General features: G+C 37.7%; 1 protein-coding gene across 3 annotated transcripts in view; it reads right to left on the bottom strand.

Annotated features, from left to right (window-relative positions):
* RNGTT (RNA guanylyltransferase and 5'-phosphatase) overlaps window positions 1-19,671 on the bottom strand; it is a 187,289-nt gene that overhangs the window by 3,424 nt on the left and 164,194 nt on the right. For all 3 annotated transcript variants that reach the window (XM_027695540.1, XM_027695522.1, XM_027695530.1), the window contains one exon: window positions 2,244-2,367. In XM_027695540.1, the coding sequence (XP_027551341.1) occupies window positions 2,244-2,367 (124 nt within the window). The remainder of the gene's footprint in view (window positions 1-2,243; window positions 2,368-19,671) is intronic.

Raw genomic sequence — 19,671 nt, 5'->3', positions numbered from 1 at the left:
GTACAAGCGCCCCTGGAGTACTGAACGTGACTGCCCAGGTCACAGTTTCTAAGTAATGGCCCATTGGACTTTATGGAATAAATAAAAAGGCTTGCTTCACTTAAACAAATTTTTAATACTTCTCCTATGTAACTTTATATTCCCCTAATTAATCCTCTCAAGAGAAGGAGAGGAGAAAAATAAGGAGAAAAAAATTCAGTAGGAATCCTACAACTATTTTGGAAGAAAGCACAAAATGATTAGAGGATAATTGATAGCATGTAAGGACAGATGCAATTTCCATGCAAAACAATCTACTGACATCCTAGAGTACCAAACAAAATTAAGACTCCTTAAAATGTACTTACAATATAGCATTGTTACGAATAACAATGACTCTCAAAAACATTCCTCTCTTTCCTGCAGAATTCCAGAATCATTCAAAGGATTACTTTATGATTAATAAAACACTTTCCTAGCATTATTTATAATTATCTCATTATTTTTGGTGAAAAGGTGCTTTAAGAGTTGCATTGTATTTGACTTTAGCATTTGGAAAGCATTATGATTACCAGTAGTTTAGGAACAGAATTTGTGCCACAAGGCAGTTGGTATAGATCTAGATCAACTTTTAAGGGCTGCTCTAGTTTAATCACTCAAAAAGTCCTTCTCTTTTTAATTTGAAAGTATCAAAGTCCAAAAGCAAGACACAGACAGATCCTTATCTTGTTGCTATTTCAACCATAGGGAAAAATAAATAGTATTTTTCATCAAGAAAAAGCAAATAGGTGAGAGAGGATCTAGAGAAGGGGACAATGGAAGTCTCAAATAAGAAAGTACAACTTCTGGAAATTTTGATAAATGGTCAAAAGTGAAAATTTAAAGCCAAAAGAGAACCTTCTGTTTTGAAAATTCCTATGGAAAAACTGAAATATTTCTCACAAAAAAGTTCTTCCTGTAGCATTTAATTTTCTTTTAATTTTAATTTTTAGGAAGTTCATTATATTTTGGCAGAAAAAAGTCAGGAATAACATAACTGCTCTACAAATGGAGAAAAATGAGAGAGAAAAGGGGTAGATACATATGCTCTTAAGAATGAAGGAAAGAAGAATATGCTACTCATCAAAGAAGAGAACACTCTAAGGAAAACAAACTATTGAAACACTAAGGTGAAACAGAGAAGAGAAATTTAGGTCATGGTCACAAAGAGATGTTGTTGTACTTTTTTGTGGCCCATTCCTCCTTTGCAACAAGACTGCTCAAGCAAGCATTTCAGCTACATCGTGCAGGTCCACTAAGGTGCCAGCAGATTTATTATCTCCTGGCAAAATGACCACATTGTGTTTATCCAAGAAAATCTACTCACTGCTCAGGCAGAAATACAAGTAGAAGAGTTCAGAGAAAATCCTACATTATCTATGCATGCCCTAGTAATTAGCATGGTCTTAAAAGTGATTAAATTTCATTTTGAAACTAAACAAATTTAAGCATCAGCATGACTATTGTTATTCAGCCTTGCCACACTTCTCAAACTCTTACACTTCACCTGAAAGTAAATATCACTTAATTTACAGTATCTGGGAAAACATTTTTTGGTAGATGAACATAAAAGTCTCACAATTCTGCAGGGATATGACCACACTTTTCATTTGTTTTCCTTCTTTATTGTTTTACAACTATTGTTGAAACCTAGGATGACATTTTTCTCCTATTAATTTTCTAGCCCATCCTCCAAATAATGGTTTTGGCATTTTAAATAGAGGTGGAATTCTAGTGGATTTTTGTTCAACAAATGCCACTTGTGTGCCAGTTTGCACTACATCCCAGCAAGCCAACACAACACTAGGAAACGATGTTAGCTAGTTAACTGCTGTTGCAGTTGCTATTGTAAATACAAACTTTCTTGGCTCTGACTTAAAAGGCACGGCCTGCCATTTTAAGTTGTCTTTGTTCAAGTGTTTGCAGTACTACTAAGTGTCAGCACTAAGACTTAGGCACTTGCTTCTGTGTTATCTGTTAAATACTGAATCAGAGTATTGGTTTAATTGACTTCCTCAAACAACCCTGCAGCCAAAGGATTTGTGCTATATAAAAGCTAATGCTGACATAGCATTTGCAAAATGAGGCATTACTATAATAACTTAGGGAAGCCAGGACTCAAACTAGAAATGAGAACACAGAGTGCCTTTCCTCTTAAACCAGAATGGGATTAAAACTTTAAAATTTCAGCCTGAGAAACTTTTAAAGCAAATTATTCTACTCACCCATGGCAGTGCTGTAGGCATTTGGAAAGCTTTTGTCTATCCTCTGTCGCATGAAGACCCAGCTGTTGTTCTCAAACTTGCACTCTATAATTTTATTGTCATACTGTTTCAGTTCTTTTGTCACCTGTATAAAAAAAATTTGTTTGGGATAAACAGATCTTAACTACTTTTTTTTCTTTCTTCTAGGGATAAATAATAGAAGATCAAAAGCTGCCTTGCATTTTTCAGCAATATGCCTCCATCCTGCACAGAAAAACTGCATAGACTACATCTCCATTATATATATGCTCAGCTACTCAACACTTTAAAAATACTTTTTGAATCTGCTGTCAATATAAAGCAATTATATTATGCTAAAACATCAGCAGTGCTAATAGAGGGGGAAAAAGTCACTTCTGGCCCAAATGCAAATAGGTTTCCATGGGAATAAACTGCTTCCAGTATAAGTGATACTGCCAGCTTAAGTGCACGAAATGTATTATCCATGTTTCATCAACCTTCTTTGTTGAAGGTCTTACAGCCAAATGTCATATTTCAATACCAGAAAGAGCTTAGGGAAAATCATTACTGAGGTTTTTTCTTTTCTTTCCTTTTTTTTTCTTTCATTTGTGTTTAAAAATTAAGATTGTAACTCCAAAATAATGCAGGATTTCAAATGACATATATTCTAAATCCCCTTCAGGTTCTCTTCATTGATTCATAGATTTGTCAGCAGCCAATATTCTGAGCTATCTGTCTTTCTATTTGTCAATGCTGTGTGGTTTGGAAATGTAGTTTATATGCATTGGACTTCCTAGTTGTTTTGGCTACTTCATCCTATGCATCATAATCTATGATACAATGCAAATTTTTCAAGTAACCATGGTAACCTGAGAACCCTATCTAATGCTTTAACAATTTTACCCATATACTTCACTTTGTTCCAAAGGGCCTCTTCAGCAGTACAAAGCTGTATTTAACTGCTAGCTGTGTTTAGTTGCTACAGTTTACCAATGAAAAGTTGTACAAGGTAATACATATAACACTTTGGATTCAGGATCTTATGCATAAGCACTCTCATAAAAAGGGACAGGTTATTGCAATTCATTAGCATAATTTTTCACCTCTGTTGTCTACTTGCTCCTGAGTGGTGACACGGGAATTTACTACTGTCAGAGGGATGCAGATTTGAAAAAGGCCATAACTGTCTCCAGACAGCTTAATAGCACATACAGTGGAAAACCCTATGAATCTCTTTTCCATTAATTCCCAGATAAAACCAAGTAATTAATGAAATAGTCCTGAGCATGGACCAAGCCCTCCTATATGGCATAGTACTATGTATGTACTATACATATATACAAGATTTATCCTTTATTTGATAAGGAGAAACCTAACATTCTTCTTGGTATTTACCCTGAATACTTGTGTTCACTCCCGGACAGGAAGCACTGGGATTTTACTTGTCAAGTGAACATGGCACTATAAGAAAATTTTGTTAAACTGGTTTACAACAGAGTTCTGTCCCACTGCAGGACTGACAGAGTTTGATTCAGGTTTTCGTGTCACACACTATTCCTTCATCCATTCTGTCACCTGCAAAGAGCTTTTTTTTCTCAGGTCATTTACTCCTTAAGTGAAGTTTGTGTCTTTTGTTGATGACCACTTGGATGAAATCAGCCGATTGCCGAGATCAGTAATCTTTCTCTTTGCAGCATACTCTGCACAGCACAGCACTTCTTCCATCCGTGCTGAAAAGCTATATACAGTCCAGAGGTTTGACTGACACGCATTTGTGGATTCATTTATGTTCCATTAGGTATATGCAAGAAAACACAACATCCTTTTCTAGCACACTATGGAAACATAAACCCAGGAAGAAACTCTTGGCTGTGCAGTGCCTTGGGAAGACATATTATTTTGAAAACAGCTGCTTACTGGAAGTGGGAGCAGCAGGGGGTATGGCCACATGTCTGTTTCTCAGCCAAAGGGGGGAAATGTTAGAAAGATCACCTGCTAGAAAAGGAAATGTATAAAACTGCAGGCAATGACTTCCACTAACCACCCACCTCATAAGGCTTTCTCATGGCTTATCATTCTTCTAGTGTTCAGATGCTCAGAATAGCAATAAATTAGATGGCAGCTTTATCTGACTGTGGCAATTAAGCAATATTATTAACTATCGAGAGACTTGCTTGGCCATTCATTAGCAAGCTGGAAGACGGATCTTTCCACAGAATATGAACACCTGCCGAAGTATTGACTTAAATGAATTTTCCCTTTAGAAAACTGGTGATCACAGTCTTTAACAATTGCAAGTTGTAGTAATTACTTTACAAAGGAAGAAATACAGCACCTACTTTTCCACATACTTTGTTAAGTGACCTTAGTAAAGGTACTTATTGTATTTGTAGTGGTTTGAGCCAGGTTTTCCCCCTGAAACTAGGAAAGTGGTAACCCCCAGGGGGTGGTGACCCTTGGGGCTTGACCCAATCAGTGCTCCTGCAAAATATAAACATATCTCTCTGGACCGGAAAAGAAGCAGTGGTACTTGTTGTTAGAAGAAGTGGTGGGCATGTTGTAGAGGCCACGAGGAGCCGGGGCAGAAGCCCCTTAGGGGGCTCTGCCCCCCCCCCCAGCCCCCGGTTGGGGGGCTGCAGGGACTCAGAACTGGGCTGAGTACCTGTGGCTAAGAGCTGGGGGAGTTTCTCCCCGGTAGGAGCAGTGGGAGACGCTGGGAGCAGCAGCGGAGACAGCAGCGTCCGAAGAGCAGTGGCAAAGAGCCAACTGATAAGGACCAGAAGGAGCAACATAAGCCGGTATGCAGCCGGGGCAGACAGAGAGCTGTCTGAAGAGAAGGAAAAGAGCCAGCACCAGAGACAGAGTTTGTTGGGGTAAGAACTGGATAACCAACCCCCCCAAACTCCCTAGAGAGACCCCTCCGAGAAAGAGGAGGGGGTGGTGGACTGAGAGGAGTCCTAAAGTGCAGTATGCACTGCTGAGAGGAGCTAAGAAGCTCATGGCCTCCTGAGAGATAAGCCAGGACGGCCGAAGGAGTGTGTGTGTGTGGGGTGACCTTGGCCGCCCCTGCTCCAGCTTCAGAGAAGCTGGCAGCCATCTTTGAGTCAGAGCATGGGAGCTCTGTGAAGGGGCTTGATTTCCCCTGAGGATACCAGACCGTCACGAAGACCCCCGTGCTTCGTGATATGACCGTGGTGGCGCAACCGTGTCTGGGGTACCGCAGCCCATGGAAAGACCCCCGTTTTGAGGACGGAGGGCCGAGGGGCTTGGAGACCCCCTCGTGTGTGCTGGCAGAGAGCCAGCAACTACTACTGCTGCCTGGAAGAGGAGAGCCTGCTGCCTAGAGAGAGACCTGCTGCTGAGAGACTGGAAGGGGTCTTTTCTTCTTCTTCTCTCCTGGACTTTTATTTGGAGGGAGAAGAGATTTGGCCCATTGTAAATATTATTGTCATGGTAGAGACAGATATAGAGTTAAGATTGTATGCAGTGTATTATAGTATTTATTTGCTGTATAGTCCTGTAATATATTCCTTTCCCCCCATATTGAGTCTAGTGTTTTTGTCTGGAAAACCCATCTCACATGGGGTCGAGATGTGGGAGGGGGGGGGGCTAGGAATCAGAACTGGATTTTGGGCCTGCTCAAACCATGACAGTATTATTAAATAACATTTTAGGAACTGCTGGGCATTTGATTAAGACTACAAGTATTCTGAGTAAAACACACTTTGCAGCATTAAAAACACTCTTCTTCTACTGCATCCTAGTAGACTTCTAAGCAGGTATTGTTTATACACAGGACTGAACCAGCCCATAGCAATCCTTGTATCCATAATTCACATCTTACACCTACCTATCATGCGCATGCTACTCTCTGGTATTTCAACTTCAAAGTGAGACAGGAAAGCCATCAAATTTAACTGTCTTGAAATTCCTTCCCTTTGGGAATTCATTCTGAGCTGTTTAGGGTAATGTCTTCTTGATTCTGCTTTTGCAGTATGGAGTTCATCCCTTCTTCTCCCCTAAAGTATTACAGTCCATTGCACTATTTGAATAGTGCACCATCACTTCTCTTCCCAAGAAGTACTTCTCCAGCTAGTGCTTCACAGAAAGTGAATTAGGAATGATGGTTGTTCTCAGCCAAAATGCTTATCCTCAGTTCTGGTACAGTGCCGATGCTTCTGCCACACTATTGATAAAATGCCTTGAACCAGCATTCAGCCATTTCAAGATGGAAATTCCCACACACTAAGGACTCCATGGAGCCTGCCTTTATTAAATATTTATTCCTTAGCCTATTTTTGGACAGCCAGTCAGAATTAGAAGCCCAGAGGATCAGGTCTTGGTCACAGTGCTGTCAGAGGTGGTGTGCATTAGAACAGTATTATTGGTCTGGGTAACAACTGTATCCTGGGCAAGGACAAACACCAAGCTGTGCACTACTTTCTTTTCGAAAGGAAGGAAATTGTTCCTCAGCAGCAACGTTCACTGTTCCTGCCTGTATTTGATGTAATTATCAACAGCCAGCCTATTTGCACAACAGAAATAATTTCCAAAAATACAGATGAGCATCCTCTTGGAAGCTTATTCACTACATTACTGCTAGATTGCACGATGTGATTGGAAAAAAACAGGCTTGAGATGCATCCCCTTTTCAGCAATAGTTCATTATCAAATCAGACTGGACGTAATACAAGACATTGCCTAAGAATGTCAGATTACATGAAGATGACAGCTATCTTCCTCTCCCTGCTGAGAAAGGCTTCCCACTGCTATCATCATCTGGGCCATTCACTAGGAAAAACTTCAGTGGGGTAAGCTTATTTCTTTTTCTAAAAATGATGACACTCAAGGCTTAGGAAATCTCCCATTTTCCAGTCTCCTTCCATCCCCTATGTTCTGAAAGAAATTCAAAATATATTAAAAAAGTAAAATATCTAACCCATCTCAAATTATCTTGCCTGGCTGAATAATGGAGTCTTTTTGAGATGGGTAACAACATGCAATCACATTTTATGGTAATTTAGAGTAAAATGTGAAAAAAAACCCAACAATACATCCTTCTGAAAAAGAGAAGAAATCATTTATATTGAATGTAGTTAGCTCTAGTCCTCTGAACATGCCTGCATTATCTCTGCTGACTACCAGCTACTAGTCTGCTGACACTTTTCTGTGTATCTCCACAGTGCACCTGATCATTAGACCTGGTCCATCATTCCACTCTCCTTAATCCCAAAGGAAAATGAAATTCCTGGGCAAGCTGCTACTTTACATAAGGGGTATTGACAATAAAAATTTAGATTTTAAGGTAATTAAGTTAGTATTTCAGAAAGCATGTCTACAATGGACAAGTTTAAACTTTACAAATACATCTACCTTCCCCATATCCAAGTTCTTCAGAAAGAAAAATGGAGATAAACTTTTAAATAAACAAAGACTTGGCTGAAAGAAGCTCTATGTTTCCATAGGTTTTTTTCAAAGCAATTGAAATTATTTTAGCTTAGTAAATAATCCTCTATCAAGAAAGTGATGTTTTTAAGCAAAACCTTAAAACATTCAATTTCAAATGCTTTCTTTCTTTAAATGCCTTTTTGCTGCACTTTCCCCTCTATTACCAAACATTTATAGAAAGGAAAATGTTCTTCAATTCACCTATTTCTATTCTTATTCCACATCCCTAGTCATAAGCCTATTTCTAAGATCCCAGAAGATCATAATAGTAGACATAGAAAATGCTAACTTCCATGAGAGAACAAATGAGCGAAGGCAGCAGTTGAAATCTTGTGAAATTAAAAAGATCTTTATTTCTAAATACAGAATTAAAAAATAAAGGGAACTATAACACGCAGGCAAGATACATTCTAAATGTAATGGCTTTTTATTTTCTAAGAAAAATCTGCCTTTTCTTTTTATAGCTGGCATGTGCAATGAAGGCATTTCTTTTTTATATGCTCAAGTACACAAACTGTTTGTTTTCTGTTTTTAAAAAAAACTTCCAATGCCTGGAGGGGAGAAAAGTTTAGAGCTGCTACATAAGGCCCAGAAAATAATTATTCCTCTCTCTGATATCATAACTATATTTTCTCCATTAAGATACATTCTCACAGCCAAAGCAAACAAACAAGTGAAAGTAGCACATCCCAAAATGATTAGCTGTGTGGTCATGAGGGAAAAGCCTTTTGGATGTTTCCCAGTCTCCTATTGCAGGAGAACTGAAGTCCAACACTTCTCCTAGTAGGCCACCCTGCAAAAATTAAGCCACGCTTTTCTAAAAACTATCCAAAACCATGACATTTGCGAGCTCCTTGTCCTGAGGGTATTGGCATACATTCAGCCACAAATGACAGAGTAGAAAATAAATTCTCTCTAGCAAAACAGCACATCTCAAATCCTGATTTCTGCGTTAGTCTCCAATGCTGTGACTGCCCACAACTGCAAAGTACTATAGACTTTATTTCCAAACTTCTCCAGTGATGTGGAATGCCTGAGACAACAGAGAGAATTAAGCTGCCCACTGGCACTATGACTCCTCAAAAGTAAGGGCAACATCTGAAGATCAAGAAGATGCAATCACAACAGCCAGGGAACAAAAAGAAGTATTACATGGGAATTTGAGGAAAACAAGAGGGGTCAAGACTTCTGAAGGAATAGGATGGAGACAGAAAAAATAAAGCAGCAGCAGTAACAAAATAAACAGCTTCTGAAAATAAAAAGATAAGCCAAACTCAAAGCAAGATCATGCAGTTATGAGAGCCCCCAACACTTACAGGGCATAGGGCAGCACGGAACACAGATCCCAAGTTGTTCATTCAGTGCTTCTTCCTAATTATTGGACAGTTTGTTCAGATGCTTTTAAAGAACTTTTTTCCCAACTCACATAAAGTATCCCTTAGCATGTTTTTCACAGTCAAACTTCTCAAAGAAGATAAAAATATAAGAGATAGTTATTAAATTCCTGTTTACATCATTAGTGTACACTGAACCATAAATATGAATACTGTAGCTAATCAGTTAATCTGCTTTGCATTTTTGTTCAAGCCCAAACAGATTCTGTAATGCAGCTTAACATCCATTTCTTATTATGATTCAAGAGATTATTTTACCAAAACCATAGATTTGTTGCTAAACTAAACAGACTGATTGTGTTTCCTTTTAAGTAATATATTACCCAACAAATGGTTATCAGCTTGGGTAAACACAATGCAGTTGATATGGTTATTTAACATTAATGAGGCCTTCTAAGTGTATCTACATTGCTTCTTGTGTACATAGGAAATGGAAATGCTCCAATTTTGAGATGTCATTCCTGAAAAGGAACATTAAGAAATATAAGAATTTTAGCTTTTTTTTTCATGCCTAATTAAACCACAATGCTAACACCAAGCACTGCAAAATCAGGGGAAAAGCCAAAAAGAAAAATCATGTTTCAAAATCATGAGAATGAGGCGTTTTAAAATTGTGGATTTTTTTTTATATTTGACTTCCAGTGTCTAGCACTCTCAGTTCATGATTTAGTCTTTCTTTTTAACGTATAATATTTTCTCAAAGAATCTCTCATTCTTACATGTAGTAATTTAAAATATGGATACTGTTTTCTGATACATAAAATGGGTTGGAGTCCTGGGGTTTTCCTGACAACTGATTGATGGAAACATCAGAAATAAAAAGCCTTCCTCTTATCAGTGATATTGCAAGTTTAATGATTTTCAGTGCCAGCTGGAAATAGATTTCTTAATGTATCCTGGAAGGTCTCCTGTACACCTGACCTTACAACACCATTTGAACTATCTGTAAGAAACCAATGTTTCAGCAGAACACTGGTATCTCCAACAAAGCAGGTAACTGCTTAGACCATGACGTGGAAATATACATATGTTTGCACCAATGTTTTGCTCAATGACCACTCTTCTGGGTAATATTTTTTTTATGCTTTTATACTTCTTTCACTCAATGGTAAAGCCATTTGCCACAGCAAACCAATAAACTCTGAACACTTTTGGGCATTACAACTCAGGCATCTACATTACTCAAAGAGCAGCTGACCTGCCTGCTAGACATTGTCATCACCTAACTCCTGAGGGAACTTTAAAGCTTTAAAAAATCCTGTTTTCTTTTAATCATCATCAAGAATGGGAAGCAGAGGTTTACGGGTCCATACACATCTTGAACACTTCAATGAAACAAAGTAATAAATGACTGTCCTCCTAGATCGATATCCCTTGCCCTGGCATCCTAATCATCACAGGTTTCTGTATTAAAGAAAAAAAGATCTCTGCACATCTCCTGTAAAAACTGAGAAACGGAAGAATTCTGTGCTGAGTTGTGAAGTTGGTATAGCTTTGCTGTGATGAGTTCTTAAATAAAGTCTTATTTAAAAAGCGGCTCATGTAATTCTGACCCTCAGCATGCTGATGAAACAGGAAGAAACTCTCGGGGGAACTACAGACACACCCAGGCAGTAAGAGAGCAGCAACAGAGTTCTCAAAGTAAGTTGTCAGTGTGACCTTATTGCAGAGAGGATGCAAGTTTGGCACAAACAGAGCTTCACCTGCTTTACAACTCATGAATTTGCAGGTAGAGGTAAAAACAATGCTTCTCTGCAAGCACCTGGGTTAACTCTGCAGAGGCCAAAGACAGCCTCCTTGGATTTGGCACATCATAAATAATTGTGCCACTAATAATCCTTGGGGTCAGTACTGAAATTCGAGGGTATTTGTCTAAGGGGAAGAGAGAGCTAGGATATACAATGCAAACTGATCGAAAAAGCTGAAATCATAATGTAGAAATGATTATGTAAGAAAATATTTTATTCACAGTCTAATATATTTTGAGGACTGTGCCCCTGCTTGCTTGTGAGAAGCTTGTGAAAGCCAGTCTTAACCCTCATTTATACTTTATTCAGACTGCTTTTGCAAAAGGGTGCCAACCCCAAACAGAGCACTGAATGATGAGACACAAAAGATCCAGGAGACAAGAGTTACACATCACTAATAAAGAATACACTTTGAAAACACCACTTAGCTTATCCATAAATTATGAATTTCGTAAAGCTTATTATTCTCAGTTTGCAAATGGGGAAGAGAGATGGTTTGTGGTCACACCACAGGGAAAGCATTTACCCCCCATTAGGTCCTCTAAACCCAATCTTAATTACCCCTCAGGTATTTACAGTCATGCTACCAAGAAATCTTCCGACACAGGGCAGCTGAGATCTCGTTAATAATTTATCAGCAGAAATCCAAACAAACCTTCCAAAGACAAAGCAATGCTATCACTATTTTACAAACCTTGGCAACGCTATTTCTATACCTCAAAATAAATTAAAGAGACCCTAGATGATTGTATCAGAATAGGATGAAAAGTTTTTCTGACATTTGCTGCCTTTCACATGTTGGACCTCAGCTCCATAAGGATGGCTTTTCTGACAAATGTTTGTGCTTACCACACACAGATTTTACAATGTACTTTCTCATATGACTTTTTCATCTGTTCTCTGTACCCAAGTTATTGCTACTGTAGGAGTCTAAATTAATCTTGTTTTACCTGTACTTCTTACACCCTACAGAGATTCTGTCACTTGCTGTCACACCACCAGGGATGGGTTAGAGGGAGACTCCACAGGGTTGGGCTATCAGGAGCCTCCCAGAAGCCTGTGTCAACTGAGGAAAAACTACTTTTACAAGTTCAGACAGTATCTGATGGCTATTCATGTAGGATCCAGCTCGAAAAACTCTTTATCTTGTAAGTTACGTTCCTTTGAGCAGCTTCAGAAGATCAATTAACCTGCATTAGTGTTATCAGGATCAGGCCCTAAACCTAAGTCTAGTAATTTCTTATCTGGCTTCTGTAATGTTCCTAGAAACCATGGGTTTCTAAGATGCTAAGTGATATCAGAATAAACGAAAAGAAATTTAAAGTAGAACCTAAAGTATCACGTAATTGCAAGTGAGTCTTTTAAACCCTCCTTTACTGGTAACAAAATACAGCTTTCAAATTACAGCCATTAAGAATCATATTCCTTCCTTCCATTTAGATCCTAAACAACCAGTTTGATATGCTTTAAGTTTTTTTTCACATAAATCAAAATTCACTACCAAGAAAAACTGTGTCAACACTATAAGGAAATTTGTTTGCTGTGTTAAATTGAGCTTCAAAAGCATGAATTGAACATACATTTGTGATCACAAGTAATGCCTCTTCTTATATCCATTCAAATAAAGTGTTTACTTTATTGCAGCTTATTACAAATGTACTGTCTAAAATGCAGCAGCATGATTGTTCAATTTCCAGGCCATAATTTTATGATAATCATATGTAATATATTCATATGTCTACTTCACTGCCTAACAAAGCCCAAACTGGTTTGTTAGCAGATCTGCTTCCCCCATGGTTCAAATTTCTTTGCCTCAGAACATTACTGAATAACAACATTAAGAAAGATATAATCAAAATTTTACTCTGTATTTTGCACTATCATGGGCAAACAAAGGAAAATAACATTGGAAGCTGAATTTGGCATACCGACTTTATCAAATACTGGTATCTAAGTGATACGTAAATTATTAAACATGCTATGGAAGCATTATTAGAAAGATGGGGGTAGGGAGAAAGATTATAAATTTATAAATGTTTTCAACATCTAGAAATCCTATTAATACTTGAAAACATGAAGACTGTACAGAGAGAATGTGCATATAAACTAAGACCAGAACTAAGCAAACTTGCTTTTAATCTCTTGTATTTAACATGTGTTTCAGTTTTTGTCTATAACATATTTACCAAAAATAGCAATTTTTTTTCTTTGTAAATTTCAGAGGCAATTCTTAGTTACTCATAAATCTGATGCTAGAACATAAAGAGATTTACAGGACTTGTAGGAAATAGAAATTCTGATGACCACCAACTACTTCACTAAACTGAATGGTTTGTCATCAATCAAGTCTCCTATGAACCAAAGGGTTGAGCCAGAGAGGAGAGCTCAGTCTTGCCCATCACAGCTTTTATACGGTCTGTGTAATAGTTTTTTTAGAAGAGTATCAGATCTTAAAATCACACAAGTCTCTTGCGGCAGAATAACATTTTATTTTTAAGCAAAATTTTCAGGGTTTGTTATTTGCATGATATAATTGTGCTAGTTTTGGCTAAGGAGTAGAGTTAATTTTCTTCACAGTGGCTAGTATGGGGCTGTGTTTTGGGTTTGTGCTGAACACAATGATCATAATATAGAGATGTTTTTGTTATTGCTCAGCAGGGCTTACACAGAGCCAAGGCCTTTTCTGCTTTGTGTACTGCCATGCTGGCAAGAGGGCTGGGGGTGTATGGGAGGTTGAGAGCAGACACAGCCAGGGCAGGTGACCCCAACTGACCAAAGGGATCTCCAGACCATATGACATCATGCTCAGTATATAAAGTCAGGGGAAGAAGGAGGAAGGGGGGGTATGTTCGGAGTGATGGCGTTTGCCTTCCCAAGTCACCATTACATGTGATGGGCCCTGCTCTCCTTGAGGTAGTTGAATTCCTGTCTGCACAAGGGAAGCAGTGAATTAATTCCTTGTTTTGCTTTGCTCGTGTGTGTGGCTTTTGCTTTTCCTATTAAAATGCCTTTATCCCACCCCACGAGTTTTCTCCCTTTTATTGTTCTGATTCTCTCACAGATTCTGCTGTTGGGGGAGTGAGCAAGTGGCTGTGCGGGGCTTGGCTGCTGGCTGGCTTAACCCACGACAATAATAAAGCATGAACTTTGATTTTTCTAATATAGGATGACAACAAAAGACAAACTACATTGATTTTTAAAACTCTGCCATTTTGAGGGGGCATTCTTACACCCGATTGCCGAGGTTCGACTTCACAATCCTGCTGACTCAACCTTCATTTTCGTAGCTAATTAGTTTTAATAGGATGAGTTTTACGTAACTGTTAGAACCACCTGAATGACGGAGTTGATAAATGCCTTGATGAAACACTGCAATAATACAAAACACAAAGCCAAGATGAGCCAAACAACAATAACAACAACAACAACAAAAATCATCTCAGCAGGGCTATGACATAAAAATAATAAAGCAAAGATGTGTTGGGAAAAAAGCTGCAAAAGTCATGTTAGGGATTTTTCATCCTTCTAAGATTTCAATTAGAAGGAAAATAATCTTTTTTCCTCTTACTGATAATACACCACAACAAAAAGATTAATGGCTGCTGACTTAATGCAGACTTTCAAAAATTAGCTTTGATCAAAGCAAGTGCTGTAGTGAAAGTCAACTGCCTTAACCCACTTCTCAGCTGCCTTTATAGCATTGAGCTGGCTTGAACTCCCTCCCCTTTCTTGAATGGTTTCCTTTAAACTTCAAAGCCTAACTGGCTTTGAGGCTTAAGACACAGAAGGCTTTTTTCCTCCTTCTTCAAAAGCAATTAAAGACGTGAAGTATAATCTGACCTATAATCTAAAATCTAAGCACGCAGGTTTTCTTGATCATTGTGGGGTTATAGAATGGAAGGGGTTCGATAGGGAAGTTATTAGTGGCTCAGAAACTGCAAACAGTTTTACAGTGCCTGCCAGCTGATGAGGTCAGTCTGCTGAAAGAAAGGTAAGCGAGGGCTAATCTATCAATGGCAATAATTTGTCAGTAAATCAGGCTATAAAGGGGTTCTTACTGCTTTACTTTCATTGCAAGCTCCTCCTTCTTTTCCATTCCTTGTTATTAATGAAGCTGCAGAGTTATGAAGCCAGATTTCCCAGGACACCACAGTAATGGATGTGGAGTGGAGCAGCACAGACTGCGGTAATCACGAGGCAGAAGAATGGACAATATTCTTGGACTTGGAAGACTCACAACTGGCTTCAGAGGATATAATAGATTTTGCCAGATGTGGTCTGAGAAACCTATAAACTTCTTGGCCTGTTTGGGCAGCAGCGTTTCTAAATAAATCAGTAAGGACAGTAAAACAAAAACTTGTGTAAAATTAGCTACACAAGATTGCAACTTTCAATGGTCAGCGCTGATAAGAGGAAATAATGGTTTGATAGTTGGTTCTGCCAAAGCCCTGTAAGATAGGAAATCTGGGAAAGCCCACTGCACATAAGCACACTTTTCACAGCTTTGTCCATATACTTTGTTATTGCATGGGAGATGAATAACAAAATAAGCGAGCAACAACATTTAGTCTTCATTTATATTTCACAAAATTCACCCATTTAGCCTGCAAAAGCTAAGGAAGCAAAGCCAAGAAAAGTGTCTTGAGTTTTCTAACCATATGACCACTCCAAAAAAACCCTTGTCATAAAGCTGCGGCCTGCAAAGACCTTCTGCATGGGCCCATTCTGAAATTTCGAGCTTAATTTGAGCACTCTGCTCAAGTGCTACACTTGTGGGCCAGGACTGAAACAGCCTCAGTTCCCTAACAAATACAGCCAAAACCATTTGTTTTGCTTTTCACATTATGTCATAGCGTTGCAAATAACGCTATAATAAACCCATTCTGGAGCCAGCCAGTGACTCCAAAAATTCCAGCCAGGAAAAAAAAATCCTTAATGGCACATCTCTAAAAAGAATAAGGAGTGATGGAAAGAGATAAGAAAAGAGAAAGAAAAACCAGGTAGCAGTAATGGTAACTCTGTAAACCTGTTGCCCAATAATCTCCAAATGTATTCTTATACATTAAACCAACTTCATTAGCTTGCTTTAGATAAAAGAGCTTTACATACATAATTCTGCAGTTGAAAAGCCCAAGGTAAAAGAGAGCTCATTTGTCAAGCAAGAGTGCACACACTGGGGTAATTCATGAACTGAAACAGAAAGCCTTGGCTTGTAGTTTCCTGCTATAACTGCTAGCACTAATTACTAATTACAGATTTTTTTCCTTTAAGTTCTGAATGAAATATTAACAAGCTAGTAATTAAGTAATTCAGGGTCTGTTTGCTTTAGTGTTTGCATTAGTGTTAACTTTAATATTGTAAATCCAAAACCTCTAACTCACTGATCTATAAATGTTCTTCTAAATTAATCAGACACATCCTTTGTTTTCCTTCTACCAAAGTTAAAATACTCTTTCTATGCATTAGTGGTATCTAAAGTGTAACAGGTGGAAAGAGAATGTAATGATGTAGTAAAATGCAGTAGTTGTATCTTGCATTATTGTCTAAAAGAACAAAAACATTCTTGTCTCTAAATCTGAATATTCTTCTTTTGCATATTCCTTTACATTGCTTCTACTATAGACCAGACTGTTCCCTACATCCCACATGGGTTTAAAAGAAATGCTACAACACGTAGTTAATCTACTCCTCCAACGGTCACCAATCAAGCATGGCTAACCATGACCCACTAATGAAATGAAGCAGAAGCTGGGTTGCACTTGTCTGCATCATGGTTAAATTACAACTGGGTAGTTAACATACGACACTAATCAGGCATTTTATTTCTCTTGTGGTGCAGCATTAATACACAGGTAGTGGGCAGCTCCTCAAGGCAGTGAGGACTATGGTCAGTATTAATCACCACTAGAAGAGTGCCTTGAGTCCTTGTAGCTGGATCAAGGGGCTCAATAGCACTGTTTTGCTATAGCCTGACTCCCTCACAGTTGGAACATTCTTAGGGTCTTGGCTGACTCAGGGAAAGAGAGTCCGTGGATAACTTCTGCAGAGTTTTAAGTGAGACAATTGTCTCTGTCTTCCAGCAGAACCCAGGTCATTACTTCTGTTCTGTACCAATGCTGACTTCTCTACTTCATGCGTGAAAAATAGACAAAAATCTCACATCATTTGCCATACAGAATCCAGCACAGCATCTCACGAATCTACCACTGAGAACATACTCAAATATTTTTTATTACAACACATTAAGCTAAAAATCAATAGACTCATTTACCAAAATGGATTTAGTACTTCAGCTAACCAAGGGAAAGTAACATTTTTTTAAAAGAAGTGACATTTCATTATAGCATTCGGTTGTAAAGTCATTGGCAGAAATTTTTCTGTATACCAATTAAACAGTAACTCACTGAAGTTAGCAACATAAAAAGCAATGTTGCATATTTAAAGTTCCCTTCCCAGTAAATGAAAACATCTACAGTTCTCAGCAATACAAATAAAGTGTCTGCACAATGTCCTAACAATGCTACTGCATCTCTGATCTTTTCAAATCTTTTTAAACTATTTTTCCCAAAGATATAACATGCTATTGTCTCTACAATCAACCTTCTTTTCCTTTGGTGAGAAGCAGAAGTGGCATTTTGAAAACTTCAATTTGTTGAAATATAATAGCACCAGTGAGCTCTATTGTTCTTCACTTTTATTCTCACTTTATGCTAGGAAGATAAAACTGTATCGTCAAACAAAAAGTAAATAAATAATGGTTTTGTTCAATATTATATAACAAGATACTGCATCACTATTATTCAATTGAGTTTCAATATATATTTCTCTCTCAAATGTGAAACTTTACAAATACTAAAATCATTCTGGAGTACTTCCAAGCAGAGGTATATGTGACCCTTGCCATGAGAACTGTGAAACCTAATTTGATGAAGAAATAATTTAAGTATTTCACTGTAAATTATACAAATAGAAAAACAAATTAAGAATGCAACAAGAAATAATCTTACCTGATTTACTGTCTGTGTACAGCTTCATTTTCCCCTAGGATTACTGCTTTCTTAGGTATCAAGGGCATTCTTTGAACTGTGCATATGCTATTCATTATTTCCTTGGGCAGGAGATCAGCATCCTTCTACTTTTACTAGTACGGAATCCCATCTTTTTGCCTACAGGCCAGCCTTTCAAGGGCACCATCTATTTTAGTTCCACCTTCCTCCTTATTTGCTAACCTTCTGTAATAGCCACCAACTTTCTCATCAAAGGTCTAATGGAGCTTAAGCTTGTAGGACTTATGCAGTTTTAAAGATTTTATTTGAGGATAGAAATGGTGGAAAAATTAGATATCTGAAAATCAATTACCAGTAGCTGAAGTGACAATTAAGCCACAGTGCTTGTCTGTGGGGAATACTATACTGGAAATGCTCACTTGCAGTTAAAACAGTTGTACAATAAGAATTTGATTTTACTCCAGCCTTTAATCTCATAATTAAAAAAATCCAGAGAGAATGGCAAGACGAGTATTTGCACCATTATTTTAGTTATTTAAGATTAAGGAGCTAGTTTCTGTATGTAATCCACAGAGAAAGACTGGCACCTCTAGAAAGCAATTTAAAAGACTCAGTGAGGCAACCATCATACTCTTTCCTTAGAGGTTCCCAGATTCACCTCTGGATTCAACTGTCTTCCACCACCTATACAAGAAGCCTGTGGGGTCTATCCTTCTTTATAGTTATTCTAATGAGACAGGATATTATCCACAACCCCTTTTCCTTTCAAAGCTGATGTCCTGCATAATTATCTCATTTGATATTTCTTCTACCTTCTGTGTTATTGTTTGCAATCCTATTCTTTTTCACTTATCTAAATTTAATCTGCATTTGCCTTTTACTAGCCCTAAGCCAGCACAGTACCTCTCTATACGATAATTTTTGCCATCAACTGTTTTTCTCCAATCTTATCAGTATCTGACATTTAAAATATTTCATGATATTCACTATGCATTTTATATATACTATAAAGAAAGGTCTCAGAAACAATTTCCTAGTCAAAGAATTTCCCTGTTATACCATCTCTCATCCTTTGCAACTTCAACATCTTGATTTATTCATGAGTAATTTATTTTAAAGACGTTATCATCTGCATTTTGCAAAGGTACTACATGTTCAAGCTCATTCATCAAGTTCAACCTCATTTCTTCAGTTCAGATTCAAAATAATTCACCTCTAAAAAGCTTAATAAATATAGATTACTCTGCCTATAAACTGTACAATAATAATTTGCTTTCTTTTCCCCCCTCAAGCCTGATCTTCACTGGTGTTCTCATACTTTAAAACAATAAACAACTAAGAAATGGTTAAAAAAGGCCTAAAATGTGTCTTTCGTTGTCTCTTTTGATTAGAATAAATTTCTAACAGGGTCTGATTTTTATAATTTGATTTAGAATCTATTTTTTGTATCTATTCTTTCTCTTTGATGTTATCTATTCTACTGGCTTTATTTCACTTGCCTCCACTACCAACTAAAGCCTCTGATACAGAAAGAAAATATGAAGAATTATTTCAAAAATCAGAACAGATTAATAAAGAGCAATTATGACCACAAACATGACATGAAATGAATAATTTCTGAAGGAAACAATAAAGACATGCAACTTTAAGACACTTCTTCCTCTGAGAAGACAATTATCTATGAGTTTCCTAAACTGCCTAAAACCCCAAGAAGCTTGAGCACACTGCTATATCGTTTAAGTACAGTCTTCTAGTAAAAAGAAAATGCAAATGCAATCACATTTATGGAAACTAAGCGTGGGGATGTCTACATCAAAGGAAAAAACAGTCC

This window comes from Neopelma chrysocephalum, unplaced genomic scaffold (assembly GCF_003984885.1).
Source record: "Neopelma chrysocephalum unplaced genomic scaffold, ASM398488v2 Primary Assembly neopelma1_23b, whole genome shotgun sequence".
Taxonomy (NCBI): Eukaryota; Metazoa; Chordata; class Aves; order Passeriformes; family Pipridae; genus Neopelma; species Neopelma chrysocephalum.
This window is presented reverse-complemented; position numbering and strand designations above follow the sequence as displayed.